We start from the raw sequence: 27,356 nt of genomic DNA on the forward strand, positions 1-27,356 counted from the left end.
AGTTCTCCGCGCCTGTGTTGAAAGGAAAAAGGATGCGTCACCGGGAAAAGCAAGTTTTTCGGGGTTTCGCGGGTGGCGGTGGGCGGAGATAAGCGTTTTGGGGGAGATTTGGATGTGAGTTGGAGAGATTTGGAGGGGCTGAAGACACTGGAAGGATCTGATTTGAGCAACTTCTAGTATTTTGTTCGTCTTTAATGAGTTTCGTTCTATGACTACTGTTCTATGACTACTGACTACTTGACCTGGCTATTTCTTTTTTTTTTTAAGCCTTTTTTTTCCCACTTGGGCTTATCAATCTGATCTGATCTCCGAGGTCGGACATGAGACAAAACAGGCTACTTCGGCTCAACCAAAGGGAAGATCGATAGTGGAGCTTGTATAATGGGGTATCTGTAGATTTTGAAGAGTTGGAGTATCCATCTATCATGGATTAATAGGCATGAATAGGTGTGAATAGATATATATGTTAAGTATAAAAACCGAGCCTCCATAAGTAGTTATATTTCCACACTCCAACCTTCTTCCTTGAGAGGCAATCTCCCATCTTCGTATTTTGCAGCATACATACTGCCCATTTAACTAACTAGCCCTTCGTTGTAAGCACCGAAAGCTGGGGGAAGATAGATATGATGTATTGTCTATCTGTTAAAGGCTAGATAACTAACTAACGGGTCAGGCCGATGTCAGATCCTCAAGCTGTCTGTAGGTCAAACCTGACTTATCGTCAACCATGTCGTCGAGCTTGTTCCACTCCTGGTCCAAAGTCTTCATGTTGAGTTCTCGGAGTTTGCAACTCATTGAATGCAGCATCACCCAGGGCCCGCCGTTTTCTCCAACGTCTGGCACAATGGCCATTTTCCCACTATCGAAGTAGCGTTTTCAAACTCTAGACTGACCAGAAGTCCATTGTGCGAAGAAAAGATGTCTCCCCCTTTTCCAAAAATAGCATCCATTGTTCCTTGGCCATGCATATAGCCGAACAAATGTGCAGCAACAACCGAGTGGAACGATCGCCATTGGTGTGTTATTGGACACCGAAGCAATTCTGACTGCGATGCTTGGCATTATATGCCTCAATCATTGACTTGAAGCTGGGGGCACCTTCCTAAGGAGGGCTTTCGGTGGGAGGCTCCTTCCTGTTGACTTGCAGGGCCGTTGCTGGGGATGATGAGGCAAGCGAAGATCAAGCATGAAGGATGGCACATCGGAGAGATCGCAGTATCGCCAAAGATTCGGCCGCCTGCGGACGCAGCTGCCCAGGTGCCACCCGTCGAACAGTTGTGAATCTGAAGTGAATCTAAATTGAACCGAAATTGAATCTGAAGAAAAGTAGCAGATCTCTTGGCCGCTAGTTTAGGGGTGGGTGAATCTTTATAAGGTAGACGTAGACTGTTGTAGTGCAACTGGATAACCATAGCATAAATAAAGAGCTATGATATATAAACTCAAGTAGGCACGTTTCTCGACCTCACAACACAAGTCGAACGATATCCGATTCCATATTATCATTTAAACTAGCCACCAACGACAGTAAGTCCCGTAAATAGCTGGTCGTAGTTGGTTTGGGCGATGTTAGCCAGCTGGTCGAGAAGTGGTTCCCGCTTTCCAGGCACTCTGGTGGTTCCTTCCCGCGCGTCTGTTGGTAGACGCCAAAGAGATATTTAAGATGGGTAGAGATACCAGCACCGCAGGGTATTCGATATGTATATTATGCCCTGGAGATATAGCATATAGTACAAAGTTATACCGGGGGTAGTTAGTAAAATGACGACGGAGATAAGAAGGGTTGAGAATTTTTCTACTCTCTGGGATACTCTTGTCCCGGAGGAGACGGCGCCTGATGAAATGGATGTCCGGTTCAAGGTGTGGTCGCCATAGCCACAGTTTAACTGCCCGTCTTTGCTACAACATACTTGCATTTTTCACTGATTTATGATTTTGAGACCTGAAATAAGGTTGACCAGCACTAACATTGGCTTCTGAATATAACACATCTGACACCTACATGCTCCACTACCGGGTTCTTAAATCAATCCTCATGTTTCTCACAATTTATATAGGGCACATATTCTTTCATTGACAGACAATTCTCACACCATTTGAACAGTCATCAACGAGTAGTCAAACCGAAGGGCCAATAATCTGGCGCACTGTTTGTACCTCTGGGGATAGACGTTCCAAAGCCGAAGCAAGCTCATCGGCAGCTTGAGCCAGAACATCGTCAGTCAGCGGCTCTAATGCATCGAGGATGAACAAAACCCGCGAAGTATCATCGGTCAACGCAGTCCGAGGACCCTGTCGCCAATTCCAACGACGGCAAGTGATACCACTATCGTCACACCAAACTGGCTCCCCAGGCGCTGCAAGTTCCGTTTGAGGTTTCCCTCCGGAAGAAGTTTCGAACTCCTCTTTACCAGTAGCGCGAACTAGGAAAGGCGATCCATCGTATTTGTCGAGATCCTCACCTCCGAACGGGATCTGATATTTGACAGAGATGGCATTGTAGATATCGGTCAGGCGGTTGACTCGTGGCAAGCCATCCTGCGCGCGGCGAGTCAGAGCCTCGAGGCTGTTTCGCGTTTTTTGGGGTTTGGCTCCAAAGCCTTTGTAGGCTTCGCGCCATGCGGCGATGTGTGGGAGTTCGGTAACGGGACAATTGGACAATTTGTCCTTGATGGAGTTTTCAGCCTCTTTCAAAAGCGCTTCGCTGGAATCATCGCTTGGGCCGGGAGGAATACCCTCCACTACCATTAATAGGGCGCGGTAATCCGGTCGCAGTTGGAAGATTTCTGGAGCTACATGGGCGGCCTGCAACAGCTTTTGAGCCACTTGTGTCCCGCTCATGACTGAGGATGAAAGTAAAGGTGTTGAAGAGGTGCCTTGTTGGGAATCGGGTAGAAGACAATAGCGTAAGCAAAGGAATGTAATGATATAAGAGGGAACAAGCAAAAAAAGGTCGGAGGTTAACCTAATATACTAGATCGAAGGCAAATTAATTGTGATAAAACTTTTCATCCCATCCTAAAGTACCCAGAGAGTTATCCGGTGGATTATCAACCCTTAGACTCTCTCTATTCAAGTTCCTAAGAGGGGAAATAGTGGATAAAATGTTCTTATTACAATATGTCTTCAGGGCTGTTGTGGCAATATTCACTTCCAAAAAGGGCAGTTGATGGGAGTGGGGTCGATTAAAGGAATTCCAGTATCTGATTGGCTGTTTCTCCAACTTGGCTTTGAAGGGGGCCTATGTTGTAGGTATAACTCTTCAAAGCACCTACGTTGTAGGTATAACCAACGAAGGCTTCAGGGTGGGTTGGGTTTGGGTTTAATAACGGACATTGCTAAATTCATTGTATGGGAATTAGGGTTGGCGCTGAAGGATTATGTCGGAGCACATGGTAAAGATTTTCCTCCATAGAAGAACTCATTCAATTCACTATCTCATAAATTAATTGATCATATATTAGTAGTAACTACGTATAAGAGCGTGTCCCTTCCGATCAATATCTCTTCTCCTCTGTTTCTTTCGGCCGGGAAGACCGAACGCAAATATCCTGCTAAAATACCAAGTCATACTGCATAATTCACTGAGGTCTCTCTGGGTAAGCGTCGTACAACCCATCGGCAACACGAATGTTGCTGAAAGACGATTCACCCTCTCCGTTCTGGAAGAAGCGAATCTCAGTCGAGTTTTGGTACCAAGGACTGTCATAGAGTTAGTTTACGTTCAGGGAAAATTGAAAGCGAAAGGATAAGGGAAACATACCGGACCCAGGTAGACAACACGAAGCGAGAGTTGGCGTAAACCTCCAGGACGGAGTTGTCAACAACAACAGTCAGGCTAAGAGTCTCAATGTGCTCCCCACCAAGTTCAGTGGAGTAAGAGGTCTGGGCATCGCTTCCGGACGCAGGGCCGGTCTGGCAGCTAGTCGAGGGATGTTCACCCTTCTCGCCCTTTCCACCACAGTTGTGGTGGCCATTTCCGGCGTGGCCTCCCTGGCCGCCGTGGCCACCATTGTTGTCTTTGAACGAACACCAGTCGTTGATGTCAAACAGACGAAGACGGCCAGATTCCGGTGATGCATCGATACCGGTGGTCGTGTCTGCAGCGGCGCTCGTTCTGGAGCGATCGATCATGACGGACTCGTTAGAGAATTGATAGAAGATGGTGGTGGACTCAAACTCATTTGCCAGGATCTGGAAACCGGCCTGCAGGTCAGAAGCACGGGCGTTGAAGCTAATCTCAGCCTCGAGGATAAAGTGCTTAGTTTCCGGGGAGCGAGTGAAGGGAGTAACACCGGCACTAGTGATCGTCTGGTCTGGTTCGGTGAAGCTAGGGGCAGCCGTCATAGCGTCGTATGTCTCCCGGGCAATTTCGATTCCAAGTGTTTCGAGCTCAACACAGTTGCCGAGTGAGTCGGAGCCAGTGGCCAAACGCCACGATCCAGTCTCCGCGACGAGATCGTTGTTGACCACGTTGGTGATGGTTTTGAGGTACAACTCGCGAGAGGTCAACAGGGTGTTTTGCCATCCTTGCTGCTCAGCTGGGAAGCCAACAACTCCTCCGAAAACATCTCCAGTCAACCAGACGTAGCTGATAAAGCGATCCGGGGCGCCGCTCGCAGTGGAGGCTTGGGAAGATGCGGGTACGACTTTGCCGGCGGCTGCGTAGGCAGCCAAGCCCCAGTCAAATACACCAACCATATTAGGGCTGAATGTCACGTTTTCACCCTCAGGGATTTCGATTGAGCCTGCTGCCCAGAGCTGGGCATGGAGTGAGGATACCGAGTCCTGAATGGGATCGAGTGAGCTCTCCACGGCAATGGTTAGGAAAGGACTGCCGTTGTAGCTGTATCCCTCACTGGTGAGACCGAAGACGTTGCTAGTCTCGAAGTTGTAGCCGAAGGTCTTAGCCCAGTCGCCATTTCCCCAGGTTGAGTTGGCCGGCTCATTGTACCATTCACCAAGATACTCCCATTGCTCGAAGTCGGGGCTGGTGTTCTGGTAGAGGAACAAGCCAGGGCCGACGTCACGAACGCCACCTGAAATGATGGTGTACCAGGTACCCTCGGCACTACCAAGGGTTTGATCGAGTTCCGCATTTTGGAATACGAAAGGGTCGCGGAAACCCGTTACGTCCACGTCTGCTGGTGGCTCCGGAATAACAGGAGGGATATCCAGCTTGGTGAAGTTCTTTCCACCGTCGTAGGTGACCGCCAAAGATTGTGATTCACTTCCTCGGACATAAGGAAGCGTCCAGTGGATTGGTAGGGCCGACACGGAGGTGTATAAAAGTGTCGGTTTCCCATCGACTCCGCTAGGGATGACAGAGCCATCGAAAACGGCAAGGGGGTCATTGGGACCGCCGGCCACGATGGAGTAGTTGCCATTAGGTCTCACATCGTAATAATGGACAAGATCATCGGTCTGGACAGCGGCAATTCCAGTACCATTGTGGAGGAACCCAACGTGGAAAGAGCCTGTCTCGGGATCAGTGTAGTGTGCACATGGGTCACCGATCTGGCCGTAGGGTGGGAGGACATGGGTATGTGGCCTCCAAGTCTCAAACAAGGAGAGTGCGGGGAGAGTTGCGAGATCTGGGGGTGCAGCATTGTAGTCTTGAGCTGTAGCTCCCTCCCAGATTAGGGCCAAAACCGACGCTGCCGTTGTCGCCTTCATGATGATGATGAAGCTTTTGGTAGAATGATCGCAAGGAAAGACCTAGTTTGCAAGGATTAAGGATTAGGTTGATATTTGTACTTCACTCCCTCACAGATCGTCCAGTGTAACAATGTTATTCTCAGAGAAATAATGTACATTCTGACCCCTTAGAAGATCTTATCCTACGGTACCGTTGAGGAATTTTCAATACCAACAAAGGAGAAGCCATTCATTTCACATGTTGGGCTAAGAAAACAGACTAATGTAGGGGGTGCCTGAGTGTGGAATGCAAACAAAGGTGTCCAAGTAGCGCCTTCATTCTTTCGGAGACATAAAACAACAAAACTATAGAACCTCGCCAAGACAACAACTATACTTAAATGTAACAGCACGGATAGAATCCAAAGGAATGCGACCAAATCTCATTCTTTTCAGAGCAACTACCAAAGCCCATGTGTATTTGCATATTTCCGGATCACCCTAGAATATATTCTTTTTTAGCAGGATGGTATCAGAACATTACTCCATGGAGATATCGAGGTGCATGGTGCAATCTTTGCTACTATGTCGTATATCGCCTTTGTATAGCTGAGAATGTAAAAAAGCAATACAATGTCTATAATGTCTATAATGTCTATCATATGAGAAAGTGTACTATGTAGTACATCGATTTACCCTCCGCTATAGTTCTGGAAAATAAGCATTACCCACCGAACATCAATATATATATATCTATGTTGTACAATTCACTATTTAACAATACACTTCAAATATACAATTGCTTAATGAATTTAATCATACTATTCCCATACAGTCTGGGATTCCGTAACCTGATATTCCTGCATCGAATGATATTCATTAAGCTCTCGTGTTTGTTGTAATTAGTGAGGGGATATGTATCACTACAAATGGTTGATCTCTATGTCGAAGTGTTAGTATAAGTTACTTGTTCATTCTCACTCCACTTCATCTTCTGAAGATAAATACCCCAATCTCGCAAGACGTGACTGTAGGTCTTGCGGTATACACAATAAATACATTCACGATACATTCACTGTCCTCTCAAACACCAGAGTTCCCACAACCCATACATTCGTTCTTTTGGAGACATCGCCGGGGAGGCACCCATACCACCCAACCAGTTGGCACCACTGCTGAAGAGCAGAATATAGCCCGATTATTATATTCGCGCATGGCGAAGGATGGAACTCATATTTACATGGTGTGTTCTCGAGGGCAAGCAAGTGAACAAAATGAGACTACCGGTGGATTAACGGAGGATATATGGAGGGAAAACTAGCCAATAAACCGATTCACTCTGCCATTTTAGTAAAAGTCCAATTTAAGCCTGGTTGGTATTGCAAAGGAATTCTGTTCAACTCAAGGAGAGAAAAGAGGAGAGAAAAGAAGAGAGAAGTGGACCCTGGGGGGATGCCAAGCCTGCCCGAGATCGGCGTGTGTCATCTTGGAGACACCCTTGGACATCCAGGCATTGGGAGAACGTCCTACTACCACGCCATGGATGATAACGACGAGCTCGAATCGTTCCGTCAACAGTGGCGCGAGGAGGTCACTCGTCGATCAAGACCCAAAGCTGCCCCCCCCTGCTCCTGCAATTCCGACTCCCACTGCCCCGCCTTCCGCTCGTCTTCCGCCCACACGCCATGAGGCATCTCACCGGAAAGAGATTGAGGAGGAGGGCCCCCCGCTAGCTTCCTTTGACCCCGATGAGTTGGCCCAACAAGTTGGGGAGCTGAGCGTGGAGCCACCCGAAGATGACTTCTCACGTCGAGAGGTAGCAGAACCCACCTCTGCACTGGAGCACTTTGAACGAGCGGTCCAGAAGGAGGCTGAAGGAAACTTGGGAGATAGTCTGTCGCATTACCGAAAGGCATATCGGGTGAGTTTTCATCGCTTCAAATGGCATTTGCGGTCCGAATACTGATTTCCGTTTAGCTAGATTCCTCGGTCGATAAGTCCTACCGGAATAAGCACTATGCCCATGTATGGAAAAGGCCGAATCTGCCCGCGCCTACTGGCCCTATCGCCGGGACCCAACAGCCCGCAGATATACCGATCCTCCCGACACCTGAGCTCATCGCATCGTTTGCACACCTCCCGATTTCACAACTGGACCCTATCGTCGAAAACACACCACCGCCGCCTTGTCCAATTGCCACCATACCGTCGGAAGTTCTGGTGGAGATCCTGCGACATGTGGCGATGGATGACCCATCGGCCTTCGGTCGGATGGCACTGGTCTGCAAGCGGATGGCGTACCATTTCGCCCACGAGCAGCATATCTGGAGACGAATCTGTCAAGATCGAGTATTCGGCTTCGAGGGAATGCATTATGACTTTGCATGCGACCTGCATGGGGAACCGATCTACACGCTTGCGCCGCGATACACTCCGTTTCCCAAGGATGGGCCTGTGGAAATTCCCTCGCCGCTGTCTTCATGGAGCCAAGTGTTCCAGTCCCTTCCTCGAATTCGGTTCACGGGAATCTACATTAGTACAGTCAACTACACTCGGGCTGGTGCAGCATCTGCATACTCGAATCTGTCGTGGAACAGTCCAATCCATATCGTGACTTACTACCGCTATCTGCGGTTCTACCCGGATGGCTCGGTAATCTCACTGCTCACTTCAACCGAGCCAGTCGATGTGGTCCCCCACATCAGCAAAGAGAATGTAATGTCGGCGCGCACCCCAGCACATCGAAAACATCAACGACGTCCCTCTGATGCGGGCCATACCATCTCTGGTGTTACGGATGCCGTACCACCCATCGCCATGAATACACTGAAGCACGGCCTTCGAGGCCGGTGGCATTTGGCCTCGCCCGTTGACACATCCGAAACTCCCGAAATCCCCGCGGCAGCCTGGAAGCCGGACCTAGCATCCGATCAGAAATCGCTTCTTTCGGATGAGCGGGATCTCATCATTGAAACAGAGGGTGTAGATCCTAAGTACGTTTACACGATGCATCTATCGCTACGTTCCTCGACCGTACCCAAATCCGCTCAAGTCGGGCCAGCTCCTCCTAACCCATCCAAAAACACTAAACTCGCCTGGAAGGGCTTCTGGAGTTACAACAGACTGACGGATGACTGGGGAGAGTTTGGTCTTCGAAATGACCGAGCATTTGTGTTCCGCCGCGTACGTGGTTGGGGCTTGGATTGATATATGATTGATGACTTTTACATGAATGATTTGTTAGATACATAAAGAAATGAGGTGGGCTGTCTTTCGGTGCTGATATCAGTATTTGGATTCCCCATTTATTCCCTTATAAAAGTTCAGCTATATTGAATTCAATGGGATCAGGATGTTAAATTCATTTCTCTTACGTTGGCCTCGCCAAAACGCGGGTGAGGCCAGGCTTTGTCTTGAAGGACCGACACAGGTAACCCGCGCAGGTTAAATTACCCATGGGCGTACCCATTTTACCCAAAGTTTAAATAAGGATTATCAGAACCTTATCTCCCGTGGGGCCCCGCACTGAGACCAACAGTGGTGTTTACATAGATTTAATTCTAAAAGATTTAGTTATAGGGTTTATATAGTCTTAGTGTCTTAGGCAAATATGTCTGGGCTTGGCTAAGGATCACTAAATGCATAACAAGTCCACTTAACTATTGAGCTAGTTAGTTAAGCGAGGACTTGGAGGATTATATATGGCCTATCTCAATCTAAACTTAACCAGCCAGAGAAGATAATGTCCCCTTCGTTCAGTCTATTTGCCCTCCAGCGCTTTTGCACTGCTTTCCTCTCCACTCTGGCCCTTATTCTCCGCATCGGGCTTCGGCTGTCCCGTTTTGACACTCTTCCACTCCAGAGTAACCGCACCGAGTACAGTCAAACAAGAAAGAACCATGCCAACCTGAAACACCTTCCGCAGGGCGTCATTGTAAGAATGAAGAACCGTGTTGTGCAGACCCGCCGGCATTGTATCCAGCAGCCCTGTGACACCCCCAGAGGTGACAAGGTTGGAGTTGAACCCCGGCAGCCCGGAAAGTCTCTTCACGAGCTGATTAGCCAAGATATTCTCCCCAACTGACACAAAGACGGCTGCCCCAATCATCTGACCGAAAAGCATCAGTGCTAGCCCAGATGGCACGTCGGACTTCGGAAGGACGGTCTGCGCAGCAAGATTGGGGACCTGGAAACATAAGCCCAGGCCGATCCCGTAGACGATCTGATAGCCGATCCACTTCCCCTCGCTTGTGTCGACCTGGAACGTGGTGAGGAGACCAGCTCCGACGGACATGATGCAGGATCCGATAATCGCTAGTGGGTTGTAGAATCCGATCTTGGAGTTTGTAATTCCACCACCGATTGAGCCGACGACCATCGATATCATCATGGGTAGCAGACGGATGCCAGATTCCACGGCCGAACTGCCCTTGATGGATTGGAACCAGATTGGGAGGAAGTACACTGTGATTGGCGTCAGTAAAGGACTATAATTCTTGGTGGTTGGGTGCGTATACCAAAGATATAGTTTCCAGAGCCGATGCAGAGTGTCTGCCAGAAGCCTGAAATGATGCTGCGCTGTGAAAAGATGCGCAGCGGGAGTGTTGCTGTCTTTGGAAGGAAGACTTGGACAGCGACAAAAGATGGAAGGAAGACGGCCATGAGAACGAGGCAAGTCACGACGCGACCGCTGCTCCACTACAAAATGTTAGCTGTGATCGAAAATAAAGGCCCACATGACTTACAGCATATGCCTGGCCTCCCCACTGGAGCGCCAATATGAGACAGACAACTCCAGCCACCAGAAGTGTAGTGCCGAAGAAGTCCAGTTGTAGCAGCTTCTCCCTCCAGGATACCTTTGCAGTATCTTGCTTGGGAATCTTGAGGCAGAAAGCAATGAAAACCATGGCTGCGCCACCAATTGGCAGATTTATAAAGAAGCACCATCTCCATGTCACGTTCGATACAAAGGCGCCGCCAACCAAGGGACCAACGACAGAGGCAATGCCGAAAAGGGCGCCGAAAAGTCCCTGGATTTGTGGACGTTTCTGGAGAGGCACGGAATGAATGATACACATTATCTGAGTCCATCTGTCAGCAATTAGCCCCCAAGGCAGGGTAATGGAGTTAAATTACAGTGCCAGCCAGGATACCAGCAGCGCCGACTCCACAGATCGCTCTTCCGATTATAAAGGCGACTGAATTCGGAGCCGCTCCACAGATAGCAGAGGCAACCTCAAAAACTAGAATACTAGCAAGGAAGACGATTCGCACGGATAAGAGTTTGTAGAGCTTGCCGAACAACAATTGGAATGCGCAGCATGTCAACAAGTAGGCACTTCCGTACCAGCCAACGTCGTCGAAGGAGTTGAATTCATCAGTGATTTTGGGTATTGCCTAACAATTTTCCTATAAATTAGCGATGCAATTGGGCTGGATCCAATGTATATGATACACATACCGTCGAGATGATTGTTCTGTCTAGCGCGACCAAGAACATGGCGACAAAAGCTGATACAATTAGACAGACAACCCTAAGGGTAGACTGATTCTCGGGGCCCGGAGGACCTGGAGGGGATCCAGCTTTGGCTGGTGCTTCGTCTTTGACAGATTCATCAGTAGCCGCCTCACTATGTTGCTTTATCAACTGGGTAGCGTCTACGGTAACTAATTTTGTAGTCTCAGAGGTTAAAGTCCGTGATGGAGGCATGGCGATTGAGGTATTCATAGATCCACTAAGTCAGACACGATCGATGAATTCTTAATGCTGGAGTGGTAATAGTCCAGACCAAAATGAATAAATTAGGATATCCTCCATATTTATTGTGGGACAGGGGGAAAAACATGGTTGGTGATTTCGCATTTTGCAAGATGGTCAACACGATGGTCGGGGATTAGAAAGTGCGAGGGTTAGCAAACGCCATTGATTTCGGACCTTATAAAGCCCGACTTCCCCGAGACCCTTGGATTGCCTTCTTCCCTCAACCCAGGCGGGTTTTGGGGTCCGGGTTCTAGAAACAACGTTGCTGCCGGAATAGAATCAATAGTCCCATGCCATGGCGACACCAATCTCTCCATCTGAACATATCAAGTCCCGGCGCGTGCTGGCCTGCGTGTTGTGTCAGCAACGCAAGATCAAGTGTGATCGCACATTCCCTTGCGTCAACTGTGTGCGTGCCGGCGAACAGTGCGAGCAATCAACCCGCCAGCGACGCCGGAGGTTTGCTGAGAGAGACCTGTTGGCGCGCCTGCGCCACTATGAGAGCCTGCTGCGCCAGCATAACATCAAGTTCGACCCTCTCCACACGCCTACTAGAGACCGTAGGTCTCCCAGCCAGGATGAGCGAGATGGAATTCCAGAGGGTGGCCAGCCGGAAAGCACTGTTTCTGATACGAATTCTGGCCTATTAAGAGAAAAGAAGACAGTCAAGTCTAAATCATTGTACGAGGTTCTCTCTTGTTCATTTGCTGAACACGCCTGGGCATTACCCGGGATGACTAATCATGCAGTAGCGATATATGGCATGCCATGAGTCAAAAGGTATGACGGACTCTACGAATGATTTATGACGCTTACTCACAGTTGGGAAAGACTATACATTCCAAGGATGATGACGGTAATGACGGCGAAGATGGCGAAGCCGACGAAATCGACAACGGGTTCCTACACGACAACGATGATATGCGCCACGCCGTGATCAGGAAGGCATGGAACCATATGTTTCAAGATAAAACTAACGACCATCTTTTATTCGGTTCACCGGTAGGGAATGTCGATGACCTTTCTACTTTTCATCCGACTCAGGTACAGATCTTCAGGCTCTGGCAGATCTACTTGGATAACGTCAACCCTCTTCTCAAAGTAACGCATACACCCACCCTTCAAACACGTATCATCGATGCTGCTAGTGATATCGCCAACGTCAATCCCACATTGGAGGCCTTGATGTTCAGTATCTACTGTGTCTCTACCCTAAGCCTCACAGAAGATCAATGCAGCGCCTTCTTTGGATCTCCCAAAAAGGATCTCTTGACAGTGTATCAGTCTGCATGTCAACAAGCGTTACGAGGTTGTTCTATTCTAGGCTCCAGTGAACGGGAGTCATTGACCGCATTATATCTGTACCTAGTAGGTGTTTCGAGTCGATTTATCTACTGTCACTGATTTTTGTAGGTGTCCATCAGACCTGACACGGATCCTGCATCTCTGTCATCAATGCTTAGTGTTGCTATTCGAATCGGTCAGCGTATAGGTATTCACGATGAGTCAACGTACGGTAAATGTTCCGCTCTAGAAGCTGAGATGCGTCGAAGACTTTGGTGGTCGCTCATCATCTTCGATACTCGTATCTGCGAAATGTCCGACTATAAGACAGTGTCGCTAGCCCCTACCTGGGACTGCCGCGTTCCACTCAACGTGAGTGATTTCGAGCTTCAGCCAGATATTAAACCCGCACCCGCATCAAATAACAGGCCGACAGAGATGCTCTTCGCTGTTGTGCGTTGTGAGCTCTCCGATTTTGTTCGTCACAGTGCCTTCCATCTCGATCTCACCAATCCCTTTTTGAACACTATAGCCCCTCGATCTACAACCGTAGACGAGGCGGAGCAGCTCCTGGTGCTGGAGAAGACGATAGAGGAGAAATACTTAGTTTCCTGCAATCCAGGGAACCCACTGCACTTCATAACAATCTGGACAATGCGAGGATATCTCGCCAAAAATCGTCTTTTGCAATACTACTCCCAATGCTCGGCTACTGCTGTGTTGCAGACAAATTCACAGCGTAACGTCGGCATATCACACGCGCTACGCATGCTGGAATGTGATACCAACCTTATGACGTCGCCTCTCACGAAAGGATATCTATGGCTTATTCACTTCCATTTCCCCTTCCCCGCATACATCCACCTACTGCAAGATTTGAAGAGGAGGCCCGTCGAGGAGCATACAGACCAGGCGTGGGAGGTGATGAGCAACAACTACGAGGTCCGCATGATGGATGCCAAGGATGACGAACGTCCCTTATTTATCGTCTTCTCTCGGATTGTGCTTCAGTCTTGGGAGGCACGTGAACAGGCAGCCAAACAGGAAGAGATGCCCCTAATTCCACCGCGGATTGTGTCGGATATCCGGAACAAACTGATGCATATGATGTCGAAATTTGGACAAGATGCAGACACGGCGCAGCCTGGTGGCACCTCTCATCTCAATGCAGACAACCTGTCCATGCCTATTCAGGTGGATTCCAATGTGATAGGAATGGCTTATGGTGCTGGAGATCAGGCGCCCACAAGTTTGGAACCCTGGGGATATCCCGACATGCCTGGGCTGAGCTCCATGGACGTGGATACAAATCAGTTTCTTTTGAATACGATGGAGTGGAACACGTTGCATGCATGGCGCGGGTGAAAGTGCTCTTCAGGCGGAAGACAACCATCTATCAGGGGCGATGGATGTTACGACTTCTCTTTTAGATCGTTGTTCGGCAATGATTTCTCGGACTCAGGTGACCTGTAAGCTGCTCCCTCAGTCAGGTTCATGAGTAGCGGGGTCATGGTGAGCTAAGCGAGGAGTTATACCTAGGTGGCGGCTGATGTCGCAACATGTGCGAAGGTAGTAACCATGCCCTAGCAAATGTTTGGCCCAGTCTGTTGATGACGTAATCTACAGACGGTACCTATGTAAACAAATCAACAGAATCTCCCAGAAGACGACCCTTCCGTTGCAACACTAGAGCCCTTCTCTTTTTTTTTCTCGCTCCAACCCATTTTGCAGCTTCCTTGCAATGGAATCGGCTCAGGACAGGTCACCGCATCGGCTCACCTGGCCGGATCAGAGAGGAAACCTTCGCCTATGGGACTTAAGAAGCAACCGGGACTAAGTCGCGGTCACCGGAATACAGCCAAACGCGCCCATCATGGAGGAATTAGCGATATGCTTACCATTTCAAACACTACAAACCTTGCTAGGTCATACTGGAAAATTGTTCATCGCCAAGTTTGTCTCCTTCGGCTCTTGAAGAGTTCCGCTACAATAATTAACCACGGCGATTGTCTTTAGTTTGGCGACGATGACTCCCTTCGCGAATATCATATATTAAGAACTCTCCGCCAAATTCCTTCTAGATTAATTGACCACCCTCGCGTCTCAGAACCCAACTCCAGCGGTAAAGTCTTTCGGATTAAATCGCCGCGCCTCCGCTGGGTACCGCTATTACTCCGTGTTAAAGACCGGGCCTTGGATCACAATTTAGTGCTCGAAATGCAGTGGGCTCTACGAAATTATATCGGGTTGTTATACAGCAAGGGAGTTGCGTATCAAGTTAAACCGGAGTATATGTATCCCGTCAGAATGGAGTCGGGCCGCTGGAAATTATATTTGGGTGGCTGGATGGAAGCTGAATTCGAGCCGAGCAAACCCCGGATACAGTCAGCGGAGTGGAAAATGCGAGAAGAAACGCAAGATGAAGAAATAAAACGGATTTTTGCAGAAGCGCGAGCTACGGTCACCGGATGATACAATTGATATCGAAGATCAAATTTCATCCAGTAGCAAGCTACTTCATAATATCTTCACTTATTCTTTGTGTGTTGTAGATATGTAGTGTGGCTTTCTGCACCATGTGACGATATTACCCAAAAAAATGAACAATCCAAATATACTCATAGGGGCTGACTATCTGTAGACGTGCCCGAGGAGTGTTGTTGATGCTGATAAGGATGTTCTTATCGGATTATCGATAAGGCGAATTTTTCAGATTTGAGCTTCGTCCCTGCTCACCATTCTTCCGTGCCACAACTCAAAATGCCGGAAAAGGTCCGTACCGTGTTCGCAGACTCGGACGATGAGAAGGTCGTGAAGCGCAAAGTATCCCCCAACCCACAGAAGAACCAGAGCGCAAGAAAAAGAGAAACAAGAAGCGAAAGCTCGATGAGCCCGCAGCCTCTAAATCCGCCGAACAAGATGAACCGAGGGCAGTCCCTGCACCTGCGAAGGAGATAGATCAAGCAGCCCGTGTGCCAAAAAAGCAACCCGAGACCGCATCTCAAAGCAATGGCACATCAGCACCAAAATCATACCCGAAATCAAAGTCGAGACCCTTCACCGATACCAAAACCAATTTCACACCCTTACGAGAAAAGGCCAAAGCCCTCCTCGAGACGCGACGAAAGCTCCCCGTATTCGAAAATGCCGATTTGATCCGCGATCTGCTACGCGAACAAGATGTGATGCTTTTGGTCGGTGAGACTGGTAGCGGAAAGAGTACGCAGATCCCGCAGTTCCTGGTAGACGAATTCTGGTGTCGGCCCGTACCTACGCAAATCACACGGGATGGAAAGACGGAAAAGAAAATAGTTGGAGGATGTATCGCTATCACCCAGCCGCGTCGAGTCGCTGCCATTTCGCTGGCCCGCCGTGTGGCTGAGGAGATGGGTACACCGCTTGGATCGCATTCGCCTGCTAGCAAGGTCGGCTACTCAGTGCGATTTGATACCTCTACGTCTCCCAGTACGCGGGTCAAGTTCTTGACTGAGGGAATGCTGCTCCAGGAGATGTTGCACGACCCGAACTTGACCAAGTACAGCGCTATTGTTGTCGATGAGGTCCACGAACGAGGCATCAATGTGGATCTGACACTTGGATTCCTGCGCAATCTTGTATCCGGCAAGAAGGAGGGCCGGGGTGGTGTGCCGCTCAAGGTCATTGTCATGAGTGCTACGGCTGATATGGAGAGTTTAACGGATTTCTTCCATCAAGGATTGAAAAAGCCGGAGGCACAACAAAAGGCTATCGAAGCGGCTGAGGCCGACGACGATAAAATGGATACTTCGAGTTCAAAGGATATCTCAGTCTGCCGCATTAAGGGTCGACAATTCGCTGTCAAGACTATCTACTCGCCCGCGCCAGTACATGACTTCGTGGACGCAGCGCTCAAAATTATCTTCCAGATCCACCAGAAGGAACCAATGCCGGGTGACATCCTGGTCTTCCTCACTGGTCAGGAAACCGTCGAGGCCTTGGAACACCTGGTGAATGAGTATGCCATGAGCATGGACCCATCGCTTCCTAAAATTCTGGTCCTACCTCTGTTCGCCGCACTGCCACAGGCTGCCCAGCAACGCGTCTTCGCCCCCGCTCCACCACGAACGCGCAAGGTTGTTCTGTCCACTAATATTGCCGAGACTTCCGTTACTGTGTCTGGCGTAAGGCACGTGATTGACTGCGGCAAGGCAAAGGTCAAGCAATTCCGTACTCGCCTAGGTCTTGACTCGCTCCTAGTCAAGCCTATCTCCAAGTCAGCTGCGATCCAGCGAAAGGGCCGAGCCGGTCGTGAGGCTCCTGGCCAATGTTTCCGGCTATACACAGAGAAAGACTATCTAGCCTTGGATGAGACCAACACCCCCGAGATTCTGCGTTGTGATCTGAGCCAAGCCCTGCTGAACATGAAGGCGCGTGGTGTTGATGACATTGTTGGATTCCCATTCTTGACCCGCCCACCACGGGAAGCACTTGAGAAAGCTCTTCTGCAGCTATTGAACATTAATGCCCTTGAAGATGATGGAAAGATCAGCGCTGTCGGCCTACACATTGCCAAGCTGCCCTTGACTCCAACTCTAGGTCGTGTGCTGTTGGAAGCTGCCGAGAACGGACATGGGTGCTTGCTAGATGTGATTGATATTATCTCATGTCTGAGTGTGGAGAATATTTTCCTGAACACCACCTCAGAAGAGAAGAAGGAAGCAGCAGAAGCCGCCCGTCGCGATTTATACCGACGCGATGGTGACCACCTTACAATGCTGATGACTGTGCGTGTGTATGCCTCGGAACAGGCCGATCGTAAGGCATGGGCAGAGCGACACCTGGTATCACACCGGGCGATGCAATCCGTCATGGTAAGTAGTAGATAATTCCCGAACGCCAGCCACCGCAAACTAACAAAACATCACTAGGACGTCCGCAAACAACTTCGCACCCAATGTCGACAGGCCAAGCTACTCACCAATGAATCCTTGAACTATACCATATTACATGACCCCTCACCCATCCTCATTCTCCGAAGTTTCCTAGCTGGATTCGCCACCAATACGGCTCGCCTCGTGCCCGATGGCAGCTATCGTACGATTGTCGGAAACCAAACTGTCGCCATTCACCCGTCGAGTGTGCTTTACGGCAAGAAGCTCGAGGCGATTATGTACAACGAATTTGTGTTCACCAACCGCAGTTATGCGCGCGGAGTTAGTGCTGTGCAGATGGATTGGGTGGGAGAGGCTTTGGCTGGGAAGGATTGATCGTCGGCTCGAGATGCTACATTCTAGTAGACTAATAAATACCCCGTGAGCTATGATACCAGTTTGACATCTTTCACTTCTCTGTATATCTCTCTTGGCAAAAATCTAAAAATATCTCATGACACCTTAAATGTCAGGCAGTTTGGGGTTCAACCGTGATTGAGAACGTGGGGAAAGAGGCCAGTTTCTAGCAAAACAAGACAGCCGTCGATGTGTACTATTATGGATATGAGAAATACCAGGCTAAACTATGTGGCTGCCATCATCCAAATGTCGTAGTCGTGTCGAGTTTACCTTCTGGTTGATCTGCAGATCTGCAACCAAGCTGGAAATTACTCACTCTACTTCAGCATCAGACCCTGCGAACAAGACAACCAAGCAGCCGTTTTGCTTAAAGAAAAAGCCACGGCTGAACAGAATTTCGAGCTAGGTACCTGAACGAGACTCTGTATTGCAATCAACCAATCACCGCGGTCCCCATCTCCTTATATATCTGCCAAGCCCAACCCGAGGGTTTCCTTTGATCCGTTTATCTTCGACATTCGAGTATATTGTCCCTTGGGATCGTTAATTGTCACTCCTCTGAGTGATTCGAGTCGCAACTTTAGCCGAACATGCCCCCCATGTTGGCGGGTTGCTATCTGTCTCAAAGTACTCCGTACAGGGGTAACTGTCCAGGTGAGGGGTATCATTTAGTGTGCAAGCCAAAGCACGATAACATGGTGGTGTTCTTGGCGATGGCATGCTTTCAAGGCTGATGTCAAAGTACGGTGTAGTAGCTTTTCTTCGAAAGACCCATCTTGTTAGCTGCTAATAGCCAAATGTGATGGCAAGTTCACACGTCACTGTGTCGATCCCGGTGACCGTCTGTCAGCTGATGAGGAATTCAAGATTATGGGCTTCAAGCCATACGTTGTACGTACAGTAGGGAGATAGCCCTCTTGGGAATGAATAAAAAGAGAAAAAAAGAAAAGAGAAATAGAAAAAGCAAGGGATCAATCGACTTGAAAGGTGGTCTCACCATTCTGATACCAGTTGCATCATTCCTTTTGGGATCTTATCAGCTAATCTCAGCTAATCTCCCCATCGACATCACCACTCTTGTCCTTTTCTTTATTTTATGGACTTGGTCCCTTTCTACTATTCCCAATACTATTCCCAATATTACTTTCAATACTTATACCAATCTCCCTTATATCCTCTAATGCTATTATTCCCCACTTGAACAGCCTTGACTCTCCTGATCTCTGGATCCACCATTAAACACGCTTATCGTGCCTATCCTATCCTATCACCTATCGGCTTCAGCTACAACCACATCAACAAGATGGCCTTCCAGGTCCCAACACACGTTCCTCGCCGGAGAACCTCCTATTCCACCCCTCAACCACCGACCCTCAACATCCCCTCCTCCTCGCCGGAACAGCGCGATGACGACACCGCACAATGGGTCCTATTCTCCCCGACCGCTCGGACGCACACGACTTCAACCGATCGCACGCAGACTGTTGCTCCTTCTCGGCTGAGTGACTTCGGTTCCTTCGCTGCAACCCAGTCCGGATCTGGCGTTGAGGGTGAAGCCGATGACGAAAATGCCCTCGACGACCAACTGGACGAAGATGGAACCGAACTGGACAGCCTAGACGATGGACTGCACGCCTTTCGAGCACCCGAGCTGGGCCCGGCTCCCCCAACACGGTTTGATCAGGGGCCACCGGCGATGCTCCCTGCCCATGACGGGCTAGGGGGTTTCCAGGCCTCGAGTCAGGCTGTGCAGGAACAGCTGTGGCAGCACGAGCAATACAACCCCCAGCGGCCCTCATATGGCCATCTCCAACATCGCCGTAACTCAAGTGTGCAGAGGCATTTGGATAGCATCGAGGAGGGCGAGGCGAACGTCGAGCGAGAACGGTGGCAGCGAATCGAAGAATGGCGTATGGACCAGAGCCGGGCTCTGTTGCAGGAGATCGAACGGGAAACCCGACAGAGGCGGTCTAGTCTGGCCAGCCGATCGAGCTTCCATCGATCTGTTGATCGAAGCTCTCAATCTCGTGTGCCCGAGGTCCTATCACGGGATATATCACTGTCGAGGGATGTCTCGGAGGACGAAGAGTCTTTCTGGCGCCGTGTCACACGAACGGTGATCCGTGACCTGATCGGGATTGATGATTCCTTACTCTCCGTGATCTTCGGTGAGTCGTTGCCGCTGGACGCGCAACCTCATACCCAGGAAGATCCACTAGACATGGAAACGGTACTGGCTCGTGAACCGGAGCCAGAGTTTAGCGATTCACCACTGTGGCAGACAAAGGTGCTCCAGACGATCGCCCATGAGCTCGGGATCCTTGTCCATCAACTTTGCGAACACCCCGGTGCATTTACAACATATTACCAAATGACTAAAGATATATCCGCCGAATATGCGGGGATGTCTCTAAACCGCCTAGCGGAAAGCGGCATCTCTCAGAAACGCGCCGAGTCCACCGTATCAATTACCGCCGATACAACTGGCGATTCCATGCCATCCCCGCACTTCATTCCCACACTCAGAGACGCAAATCGAGAGCACGAAGCACAGTGGGGCATTGAAGATGAAGACCCGAAGCGGTCTGACCAACTCCCCGAATCAACAAAACTCCAACATGAATCGGAGTACTGGGAAAGTGGACTTGATGTAATGATGGTATTCCGCTATCTCCGCAATCGCTTCAGCCGCCGAGGTTACATGACCAACGAAACGCACACACCAACCCCACCTCGCCCGCGGCAAGATGCATCCCGCCGAGCAGCCATCATCCGGCAACATCACCCTCTCGTAGCGCGAGCCCACTCCCGGTCCCAAACCCAGACCCGTCGCACATCACAATTCTCCGGTGTATCAAATCCAGCGGGTGTCTCCTCACCACTCCTACGACCGCATCCCCGGCGACCTGCCTCCAGTTGCGCCAGCCAGAGCGCCAAACTCTCAGTTATTTCCAGTCGGCGGACGATGACAAGTTCTAGCAGGAACTACTGGGATATTGGCGGGAGCGAAACCAACAGTGCTATTGGTGTTGGAGCTGGGCTCGGCGCTTGGGGTGAGGTCTGAACACTTTCATACTTGCGTACTTGCAGAGCACATGATGCATTCATTGGAGTGGGTAGGTGGCAATGTTATTTTGGGTATCGCTTGCTATATATGGGCTGCATACTGTTCCATGATCATTCAACGAACTAGCAATTCTTTGGTTTCATGGCTTATTTTTTTATATATCTGTGGATTATGGTGTCGGGGTTTGTTATTCTCGGTCTCTTCTCTTCATATATTGAAACTCGAACATACAACATATAACCTTGTCTTTACCTATACATCTCGCTTAAAAGATATACTGTTGGGATACATGTGTTAGGTTTGAGTAGTGGGTACTACAAGCTACCTTACTCCGCATATTCTAGCAATGTGTATAAATTCCACAGATTCAAATAACAACAACATATCAAATGAGGTGAATTCTCTCCACCATTTATAAACTCCCTTTACTGTCACACCAGGCTACCCAGATCTTGTTTTGTAAAAAAATCTCATTTTCTTTCTCTGCTTGTTTCAACGGGGTCCACATCTATATAATCATGTTGCCTTCGTACTTCGTATATACCTGAAATTAGGTCCACATAGTTTGGATTTTGCATCTAAGCGTCGTATCATAATTATCAGCTGGTGCCTAAAATAAGCAACTATGAGGTTAGGATATAGGGCAGGAAAAACTTGCGTTGCTGATGGCAAAACCACCTTGAACGTTAGGTCTGCATGTTAAAGCAATATCCGACGATCTAATAATATAGAAAGGCACGAGTGGAAGACAATATTGGCGACATGGATGATCTACCTTAGTATAGCTAGGTAGGTCCTTGGGTAGCCGCCCAACACACTTACCGGGTGTTGGGCGCTTGGCACGGCTAGTACCTATTGGCTACATACAACCATGTCGTTTTGCTCCTTTAGTGCTGATTCCAAACTTGGATACGCGTATAGGCCGGACCCACTTGGCTCCCACTAGTGGCTCTAATTTGGGTTATCGTCGGAATTGTAATTATTCATTACACCGTTCTGACGGTACGCTTATGTGTAATATACGGCACATACTGAGACTCGTCGGTTTTAGTTCAGAACATAAGAGATTGTAGGCTTTGACTTCTAATTATCTAGAGTATTGAACCTTCTCAGGAGCCCGTAGACTATTTAAATAATTGGTAAGTTTACACCAAATACATCAAGGATACATACCGGAGTAACTTTGAATACATTAATACGTATCCATCCGTACTCGTATTCCAAATTTAACCTTCAAGGGCCTGGTGGGGCATAGGGGCTCAATTTAGCGGATCTTGATATAAGGTTGTTCCGACCTTTACAGAGTTGTTGATGGGAAGTTTTCCTCTTTTAAAGATCATTCCAACAGTATCGTCTTGGTTTTTATTTCCATTTTTTCGTTGTCTCGATATATTCATAAATTGTGTGTGAATTATGGAACATTCCAAAATGTATTCCAAAGATGCTGAAATGACGCCACACGACCAGCCCAACGAGCACCCCCCACCCCCGTACGAGGCAATTCCGCAAAATTTGAGTGAAGCTCAAGGTATCTCCGTCAACGGTATGTTATGTCAACTTATCACACGGTTCTACCTCGGTAAAGCAAATCTGATTTGTTATAGAGGACGGCCGTGTTGTCGTGGATGCTAGTTCTCGGCTCTGCAGATCTCTTTCTAGGCTATTGCCTAATGCTGTCCGTCAGAGTGTATCCCCACCGTCATATTCGGAAGGGGTATCGACATTCAAGTTCCCTCTGAATATTGTGATTCAAATCGTGGGCAGTAGAGGAGACGTCCAACCATTTGTTGCACTTGGAACGGAGCTACAGAATATGGGCCACCGAGTGCGTATTGCAACACATAATGTCTTTGAGCAGTTTATTCTCGAAGCAGGCTTGGAGTTCTACCCCATCGGCGGTGATCCGGCCGACCTGATGTCATACATGGTCAAGAATCCCGGGTTGGTCCCAAGCTTAGACAGTGTTCGCGAGGGAGATATTCAAAAGAAGCAACTAATGATGGCGGAAATTCTCCATGGTTGTTGGCAATCATGTCTGATGCCCGACCTTATCACCAATTCCCCCTTCGTGGCCAATGCCATTATTGCCAACCCTCCGAGCTTCGCGCACGTCCACTGCGCCCAAGCCCTAGGCATTCCACTTCACTTGATGTTTACAATGCCATGGAGCCCAACAACGGCATTTCCGCACCCGTTGGCCAATTTGAAAAATATTCCCGCCGATCAAGCGTGGCTCAATCGCGTTTCATATGGTGTCGTGGACTGGCTATCATGGCAGGGGTACGTAACGTCCATTTAATTAAAACGTGTGTGCTACGCCAATGGCTAACCTATCTTCTATTTAAAAAGTCTCGGCGGCGTCATCAACGATTGGCGGAAACATGAGCTCGAGCTCGAGCCTATTTCTCTTTCAGATGGCCCTTTCATTTTAACTAAACTGAATGTTCCCTATACATATTGCTGGTCCCCTGGCCTAGTTCCCAAACCTAATGACTGGCCTCATAATTTTGGTGAGAAATGATCCCTTTCGCAGAATGAACCCGTTGAAGTCGTTGACTAATTCCCATAAATAGACGTGTGTGGATTCTTCTTCCGCGATCCACCAAATTATCAACCTCCTGCGGAGATTGCAGAATTCCTCAACGCCGGGCCGCCTCCGGTCTATTTCGGATTCGGTAGCATTGTCCTTGAAGATCCGGCACAGATAACAAAAACCATTCTCCAGACGATTCAGGAAACCGGTGTTCGGGCAATCATTTCACGCGGTTGGAGCAAGCTAGGAGGGGAAGACTTGAGAGAACTAAACCGGAGTGACGTTCTATTTATAGGCGATTGCCCGCACGAATGGCTATTTGAGCGTGTCAGTGCGGTTGTTCACCATGGAGGTGCTGGTACAACGGCATGTGGGCTACGAAATGGCAAGCCCACTATCATTGTGCCATTCTTTGGAGAGTGAGTGACAAGCTTTACTTTCACTTGAATTCCCCGGTAGCATTGTGGAATCTTTTCTGACCTATTTATAGCCAACCGTTTTGGGGAAAAATGGTTTCCGCGGCCGGTGCAGGACCAGACCCTATTCCATACAAACTACTGAACGTCGACGCATTAGCTCACGCAGTGCGGTTTTGTTTGACCCCAGAGGCAGTGCGCTCCGCACAGGGTATTGCCGCCAAAATGGAGAAGGAAAAAGGAGTGCAAACAGCCGTGGAATCGTTCCATCGGAATTTACCCAAAGGTCTAGTTGAATGTGACCTACTACCAAAATTCCCGGCCGTCTGGAGATATCGTCTCGGCAAGAAAAGATTTCGCTTGTCGAAAGTTGCTGCGGAGATTCTTGTTGACAAGAATTTGTTGGATATCAAAAGGCTGAAACCGTGAGTTTGAACCTTCCCACTTTAACCCTATCCACCATGCGTTCCAACACCGGTGTTAGGCGAACCTTTGACTAACCCATTGTGAATGCAAGGTACCAGCCAAATCCCATCATCATCGAGAACACGCGATGGGACCCTGTGACTAGTATTTCTTCTGCTGGAATGGGATTCACGTTTGATATGCTCAAAGCAGGTGGAGATATCTTCTATAAGCCATACAAGGTATACCAGGATGGTCGCACCTCTCCTCTTCCATTATCAGCCAGTTCAGAAGACACTCCTTCCGAACTGCTGCCACCAGGAGGAAGTGGATCATCAATTCGCAAAGGCCAATCGAAGAGTGATTTCACAGCAAGCAGGGAGGTGCAGCCTAAGAAAAGAGGCAGAGGAGCTGCGATGGCTTCAGCATCGACTCATGCTTCCGGGAAATTCCTAGGAAAGATTGCCTCTGGATGTATGGTCGATATTCCTTTGGCCGCAGCTGAAGGCTTTCGTGTGCTCCCTGGTCTATATGGAGACAAAATTCCCGAATATGGAAACGTCAAAGATTGGAAGTCTGGGGCAGTCGCAGGCGTTAAAAGCTTTGGCGTTGGCATGGGGGAGCTGTGGCTGATGTGATCTATCAACCATATAAAGGTGCTAGAGACGGAGGAGTCGCAGGATTTGCGGGCGGCTTGTTCAAAGGCACCTTCGGCGTAATGGCCAAAATGGTGCATGGTAAGAATTTACCTTCTATTTTCGACAGGTTCCATTTTCACTGACTTACCAACTAAAGGATCCGTTGGCCTTGTTGCCTATCCCAGCCAAGGTATTAAACAGTCCATTTATGCGGCATTTCATAAGAGCACACGGAACCTCATTTTGGCGGCTCTTCACCTAGAGGGAGAAGATGCGGTTCGGCAAGAGAGAGTGAGAGGATTGGAAGACCAGAAGGTCATCGAAAAATTCATGGCTATGACCAAAAGTGAGCTCGATGATGACAGTGATTATGTATAATATACTCGATGTGATAGAGAAATTTGCAAATATAACATTCGTTCCTAGTTTTGCCCCCTTATAGTAAGAAGTGTTTGGGTAAATACACCTAATGGCCAATGTCAACCTTGATAGGTGGACTACTAAACACTGTCTTAACTGTTATACTAAATCACTTTCGTATCGATATATGCCGAGACTTTTCAGCTACTCCAATACTATACATTAGGCTATTATCTCTATGGGTTCCTGCTTCTCATTATCTGGTGTCGCTTCAAAGAAAGCACCCTCGATGCGTTTGACCTTTCGCCCCTCCCACCATGACGTTAATCCTGCGAGAAGCGAACTGAAACAGCCTAGACCAATGAAAAGGGCAACTCCGAACGCCGGACGAGTATGGCGGTCGTACTCCCACATGAATGTGGCCATTCCAACTTGGAACAAACTATTCAACAACATATTTATCACGACAAAGTCCATTTTCCATGTTTTGGTAGGTGGAGCAACCTTGCCAGTCAGGGTCTCCGGGGCCCCATTTCGTCACCACCTGACTCCTCAGAATCTCGCATTCTATACCAACTCGAGTTCCGCTTTGCCAGATGCATTATTGATTTCTTGGATGTGTTGGCTGAGCCAAAGTGCCACATCAGCAGCCAATATGTGTCGCGAATCCGCCACGGCGCCAGCCCCCAGGAGGTTAGGCAGAATAACCCATTGAGAATTTGAGAATCAATTTCAATCCATATTTCTTTGCGTTCTTTACTCATGGAGCCAACGCCCAATAAGAGGAAAAATAACATAGCACCCCAGGCGATAACGTTGAGACCATAAATTAAGATGAAAAAGCCTGTGGGTGTAAGAATGAATCTCCATGCTGCAAGGGCAGCTTTCTTGAAGGCTGTGCCCCAAGACACCTTGGAAGCAATGGTGTCTTGATTACTTCTGCTGTGATTGGGTTGAAATTCAGGTAGGCTTTCGACCGGTGCAGCTATGCTCTTCTCTTCCTGGAAGGCTCCCAGTTCTATCGTAGGCGCCGTCGCTCTCCGGACTACCGCTCCGCTGACAGAATCTTGCGTGCTGGCTCGTCTTACACCTCGACCGTGTACGTCAAAGAAAACATCGTTGGATGATCTCAGATCCGTCACATTTGGGGCGTGCGCGATAGCTGTGCCGGTCGCCTGCCACATTCCACCGGAGGGATTGTAGTCGAGCAGTCTCGTGACAGTACTGACCGAGGCTGAGCGTAGTATCCGTCCTGTTGCCCGGAACGATGGCATTGTGGTATTCGAGGCGAGGAGATCTTCGGTTTCTGGTTGGGCCGGTTGCCCTTGGGTTATGGTCTGGTCCATAGCCGTATTTTGTCAGTCGAATGTGTCGAAGCGTCGCCTGGTTTGTAGATAGGGTTGAAAGTGATGATGTTCTTCAGAAATCTGATAGTAAAATCTATATAGTATAACTGCAATGATTGAGAAATTGAAATTATCTAGGGGCTTGTGGGAAAACCATTCTTATGTGGCCCAAAAAAGGACCGGGGACTCTTAAGGTTATTCTAAGTAACGCTGCAATCTTTGGGTCACCAAGTGGGTAAAAGTGGAGCTAAGGGTTTTTGTATTGTTTTCGGTAATTTTCAAGGTTCCAGCGTTACCATGAACATACCGTTACGCGTATCAATTTCAGTCTTGGAACTCATAGCTATTCTAGGCACCCTCGATATGTGAATGACAATTTGCCACTGAATAATATTTGTTGGTACCTTGATACTTTCAAATTATCGAGCCTTGATACAATTCAACTCTCCCTTTGTTGAGCGAGTTAGTATATATGAATATACTCCATGGATGCTATAGCACGGACTAGACTAATATGTCACTCATCCATGTATTCAACTCTCCTGGGGTCAATGTCGGGTGGAAACCACTTGAATAGTCACTATAATACAAATGAGAATACTGTACATAGCGCAGAACTTGACCTCACATCATCAT

General features: G+C 48.7%; 11 protein-coding genes across 11 annotated transcripts; 5 read left to right on the top strand and 6 right to left on the bottom strand.

The window, feature by feature from the left end:
• Positions 1-672: 672 nt before the first annotated feature.
• Positions 673-855, bottom strand: N7516_010937 (uncharacterized protein; the record flags this gene model as incomplete). Its single annotated transcript, XM_057223655.1, has 1 exon — positions 673-855. The coding sequence occupies one exon, from the start codon at positions 853-855 to the stop codon at positions 673-675; it is 183 nt and encodes a 60-aa protein (XP_057068795.1).
• Positions 856-2,121: 1,266 nt separating this feature from the next.
• On the bottom strand, positions 2,122-2,844 carry N7516_010938 (B3/B4 domain-containing protein; the record flags this gene model as incomplete). Its single annotated transcript, XM_057223656.1, has 1 exon — positions 2,122-2,844. The coding sequence occupies one exon, from the start codon at positions 2,842-2,844 to the stop codon at positions 2,122-2,124; it is 723 nt and encodes a 240-aa protein (XP_057068796.1).
• A 740-nt stretch (positions 2,845-3,584) lies between these two features.
• On the bottom strand, positions 3,585-5,679 carry N7516_010939 (glycoside hydrolase family 32 protein; the record flags this gene model as incomplete). The annotated part of the gene is made up of 2 exons (XM_057223657.1): positions 3,585-3,705; positions 3,767-5,679. 2 exons carry the CDS (start codon positions 5,677-5,679, stop codon positions 3,585-3,587), a joined length of 2,034 nt encoding a protein of 677 aa, XP_057068797.1.
• Positions 5,680-7,179: 1,500 nt separating this feature from the next.
• N7516_010940 (putative F-box protein (Pof7)) lies at positions 7,180-8,847 on the top strand (the record flags this gene model as incomplete). The annotated part of the gene is made up of 3 exons (XM_057223658.1): positions 7,180-7,230; positions 7,256-7,561; positions 7,618-8,847. 3 exons carry the CDS (start codon positions 7,180-7,182, stop codon positions 8,845-8,847), a joined length of 1,587 nt encoding a protein of 528 aa, XP_057068798.1.
• Positions 8,848-9,400: 553 nt separating this feature from the next.
• On the bottom strand, positions 9,401-11,350 carry N7516_010941 (putative MFS aflatoxin efflux pump; the record flags this gene model as incomplete). The annotated part of the gene is made up of 5 exons (XM_057223659.1): positions 9,401-10,104; positions 10,158-10,338; positions 10,386-10,721; positions 10,777-11,037; positions 11,102-11,350. The coding sequence occupies 5 exons, from the start codon at positions 11,348-11,350 to the stop codon at positions 9,401-9,403; spliced, it is 1,731 nt and encodes a 576-aa protein (XP_057068799.1).
• A 346-nt stretch (positions 11,351-11,696) lies between these two features.
• On the top strand, positions 11,697-14,050 carry N7516_010942 (Zn(II)2Cys6 transcription factor; the record flags this gene model as incomplete). The annotated part of the gene is made up of 4 exons (XM_057223660.1): positions 11,697-12,082; positions 12,154-12,181; positions 12,224-12,769; positions 12,815-14,050. 4 exons carry the CDS (start codon positions 11,697-11,699, stop codon positions 14,048-14,050), a joined length of 2,196 nt encoding a protein of 731 aa, XP_057068800.1.
• Positions 14,051-15,445: 1,395 nt separating this feature from the next.
• Positions 15,446-17,931, top strand: N7516_010943 (putative ATP-dependent RNA helicase (Hrh1); the record flags this gene model as incomplete). The annotated part of the gene is made up of 3 exons (XM_057223661.1): positions 15,446-15,508; positions 15,538-17,535; positions 17,593-17,931. The coding sequence occupies 3 exons, from the start codon at positions 15,446-15,448 to the stop codon at positions 17,929-17,931; spliced, it is 2,400 nt and encodes a 799-aa protein (XP_057068801.1).
• A 1,327-nt stretch (positions 17,932-19,258) lies between these two features.
• N7516_010944 (uncharacterized protein) lies at positions 19,259-21,019 on the top strand (the record flags this gene model as incomplete). The annotated part of the gene is made up of 1 exon (XM_057223662.1): positions 19,259-21,019. The coding sequence occupies one exon, from the start codon at positions 19,259-19,261 to the stop codon at positions 21,017-21,019; it is 1,761 nt and encodes a 586-aa protein (XP_057068802.1).
• Positions 21,020-22,450: 1,431 nt separating this feature from the next.
• On the top strand, positions 22,451-25,392 carry N7516_010945 (glycosyltransferase; the record flags this gene model as incomplete). The annotated part of the gene is made up of 8 exons (XM_057223663.1): positions 22,451-22,565; positions 22,627-23,302; positions 23,372-23,532; positions 23,596-23,974; positions 24,046-24,396; positions 24,489-25,010; positions 25,040-25,113; positions 25,172-25,392. The coding sequence occupies 8 exons, from the start codon at positions 22,451-22,453 to the stop codon at positions 25,390-25,392; spliced, it is 2,499 nt and encodes an 832-aa protein (XP_057068803.1).
• A 204-nt stretch (positions 25,393-25,596) lies between these two features.
• Positions 25,597-25,800, bottom strand: N7516_010946 (uncharacterized protein; the record flags this gene model as incomplete). The annotated part of the gene is made up of 1 exon (XM_057223664.1): positions 25,597-25,800. One exon carries the CDS (start codon positions 25,798-25,800, stop codon positions 25,597-25,599), a length of 204 nt encoding a protein of 67 aa, XP_057068804.1.
• Positions 25,801-25,886: 86 nt separating this feature from the next.
• N7516_010947 (DUF2985 domain-containing protein) lies at positions 25,887-26,720 on the bottom strand (the record flags this gene model as incomplete). The annotated part of the gene is made up of 1 exon (XM_057223665.1): positions 25,887-26,720. The coding sequence occupies one exon, from the start codon at positions 26,718-26,720 to the stop codon at positions 25,887-25,889; it is 834 nt and encodes a 277-aa protein (XP_057068805.1).
• Positions 26,721-27,356: the final 636 nt, after the last annotated feature.

The sequence above is a fragment of the Penicillium verrucosum genome, assembly GCF_028828655.1.
Source record: "Penicillium verrucosum strain IBT 35672 chromosome Unknown utg000005l_segment0_segment0, whole genome shotgun sequence".
NCBI lineage: Eukaryota > Fungi > Ascomycota > Eurotiomycetes > Eurotiales > Aspergillaceae > Penicillium > Penicillium verrucosum.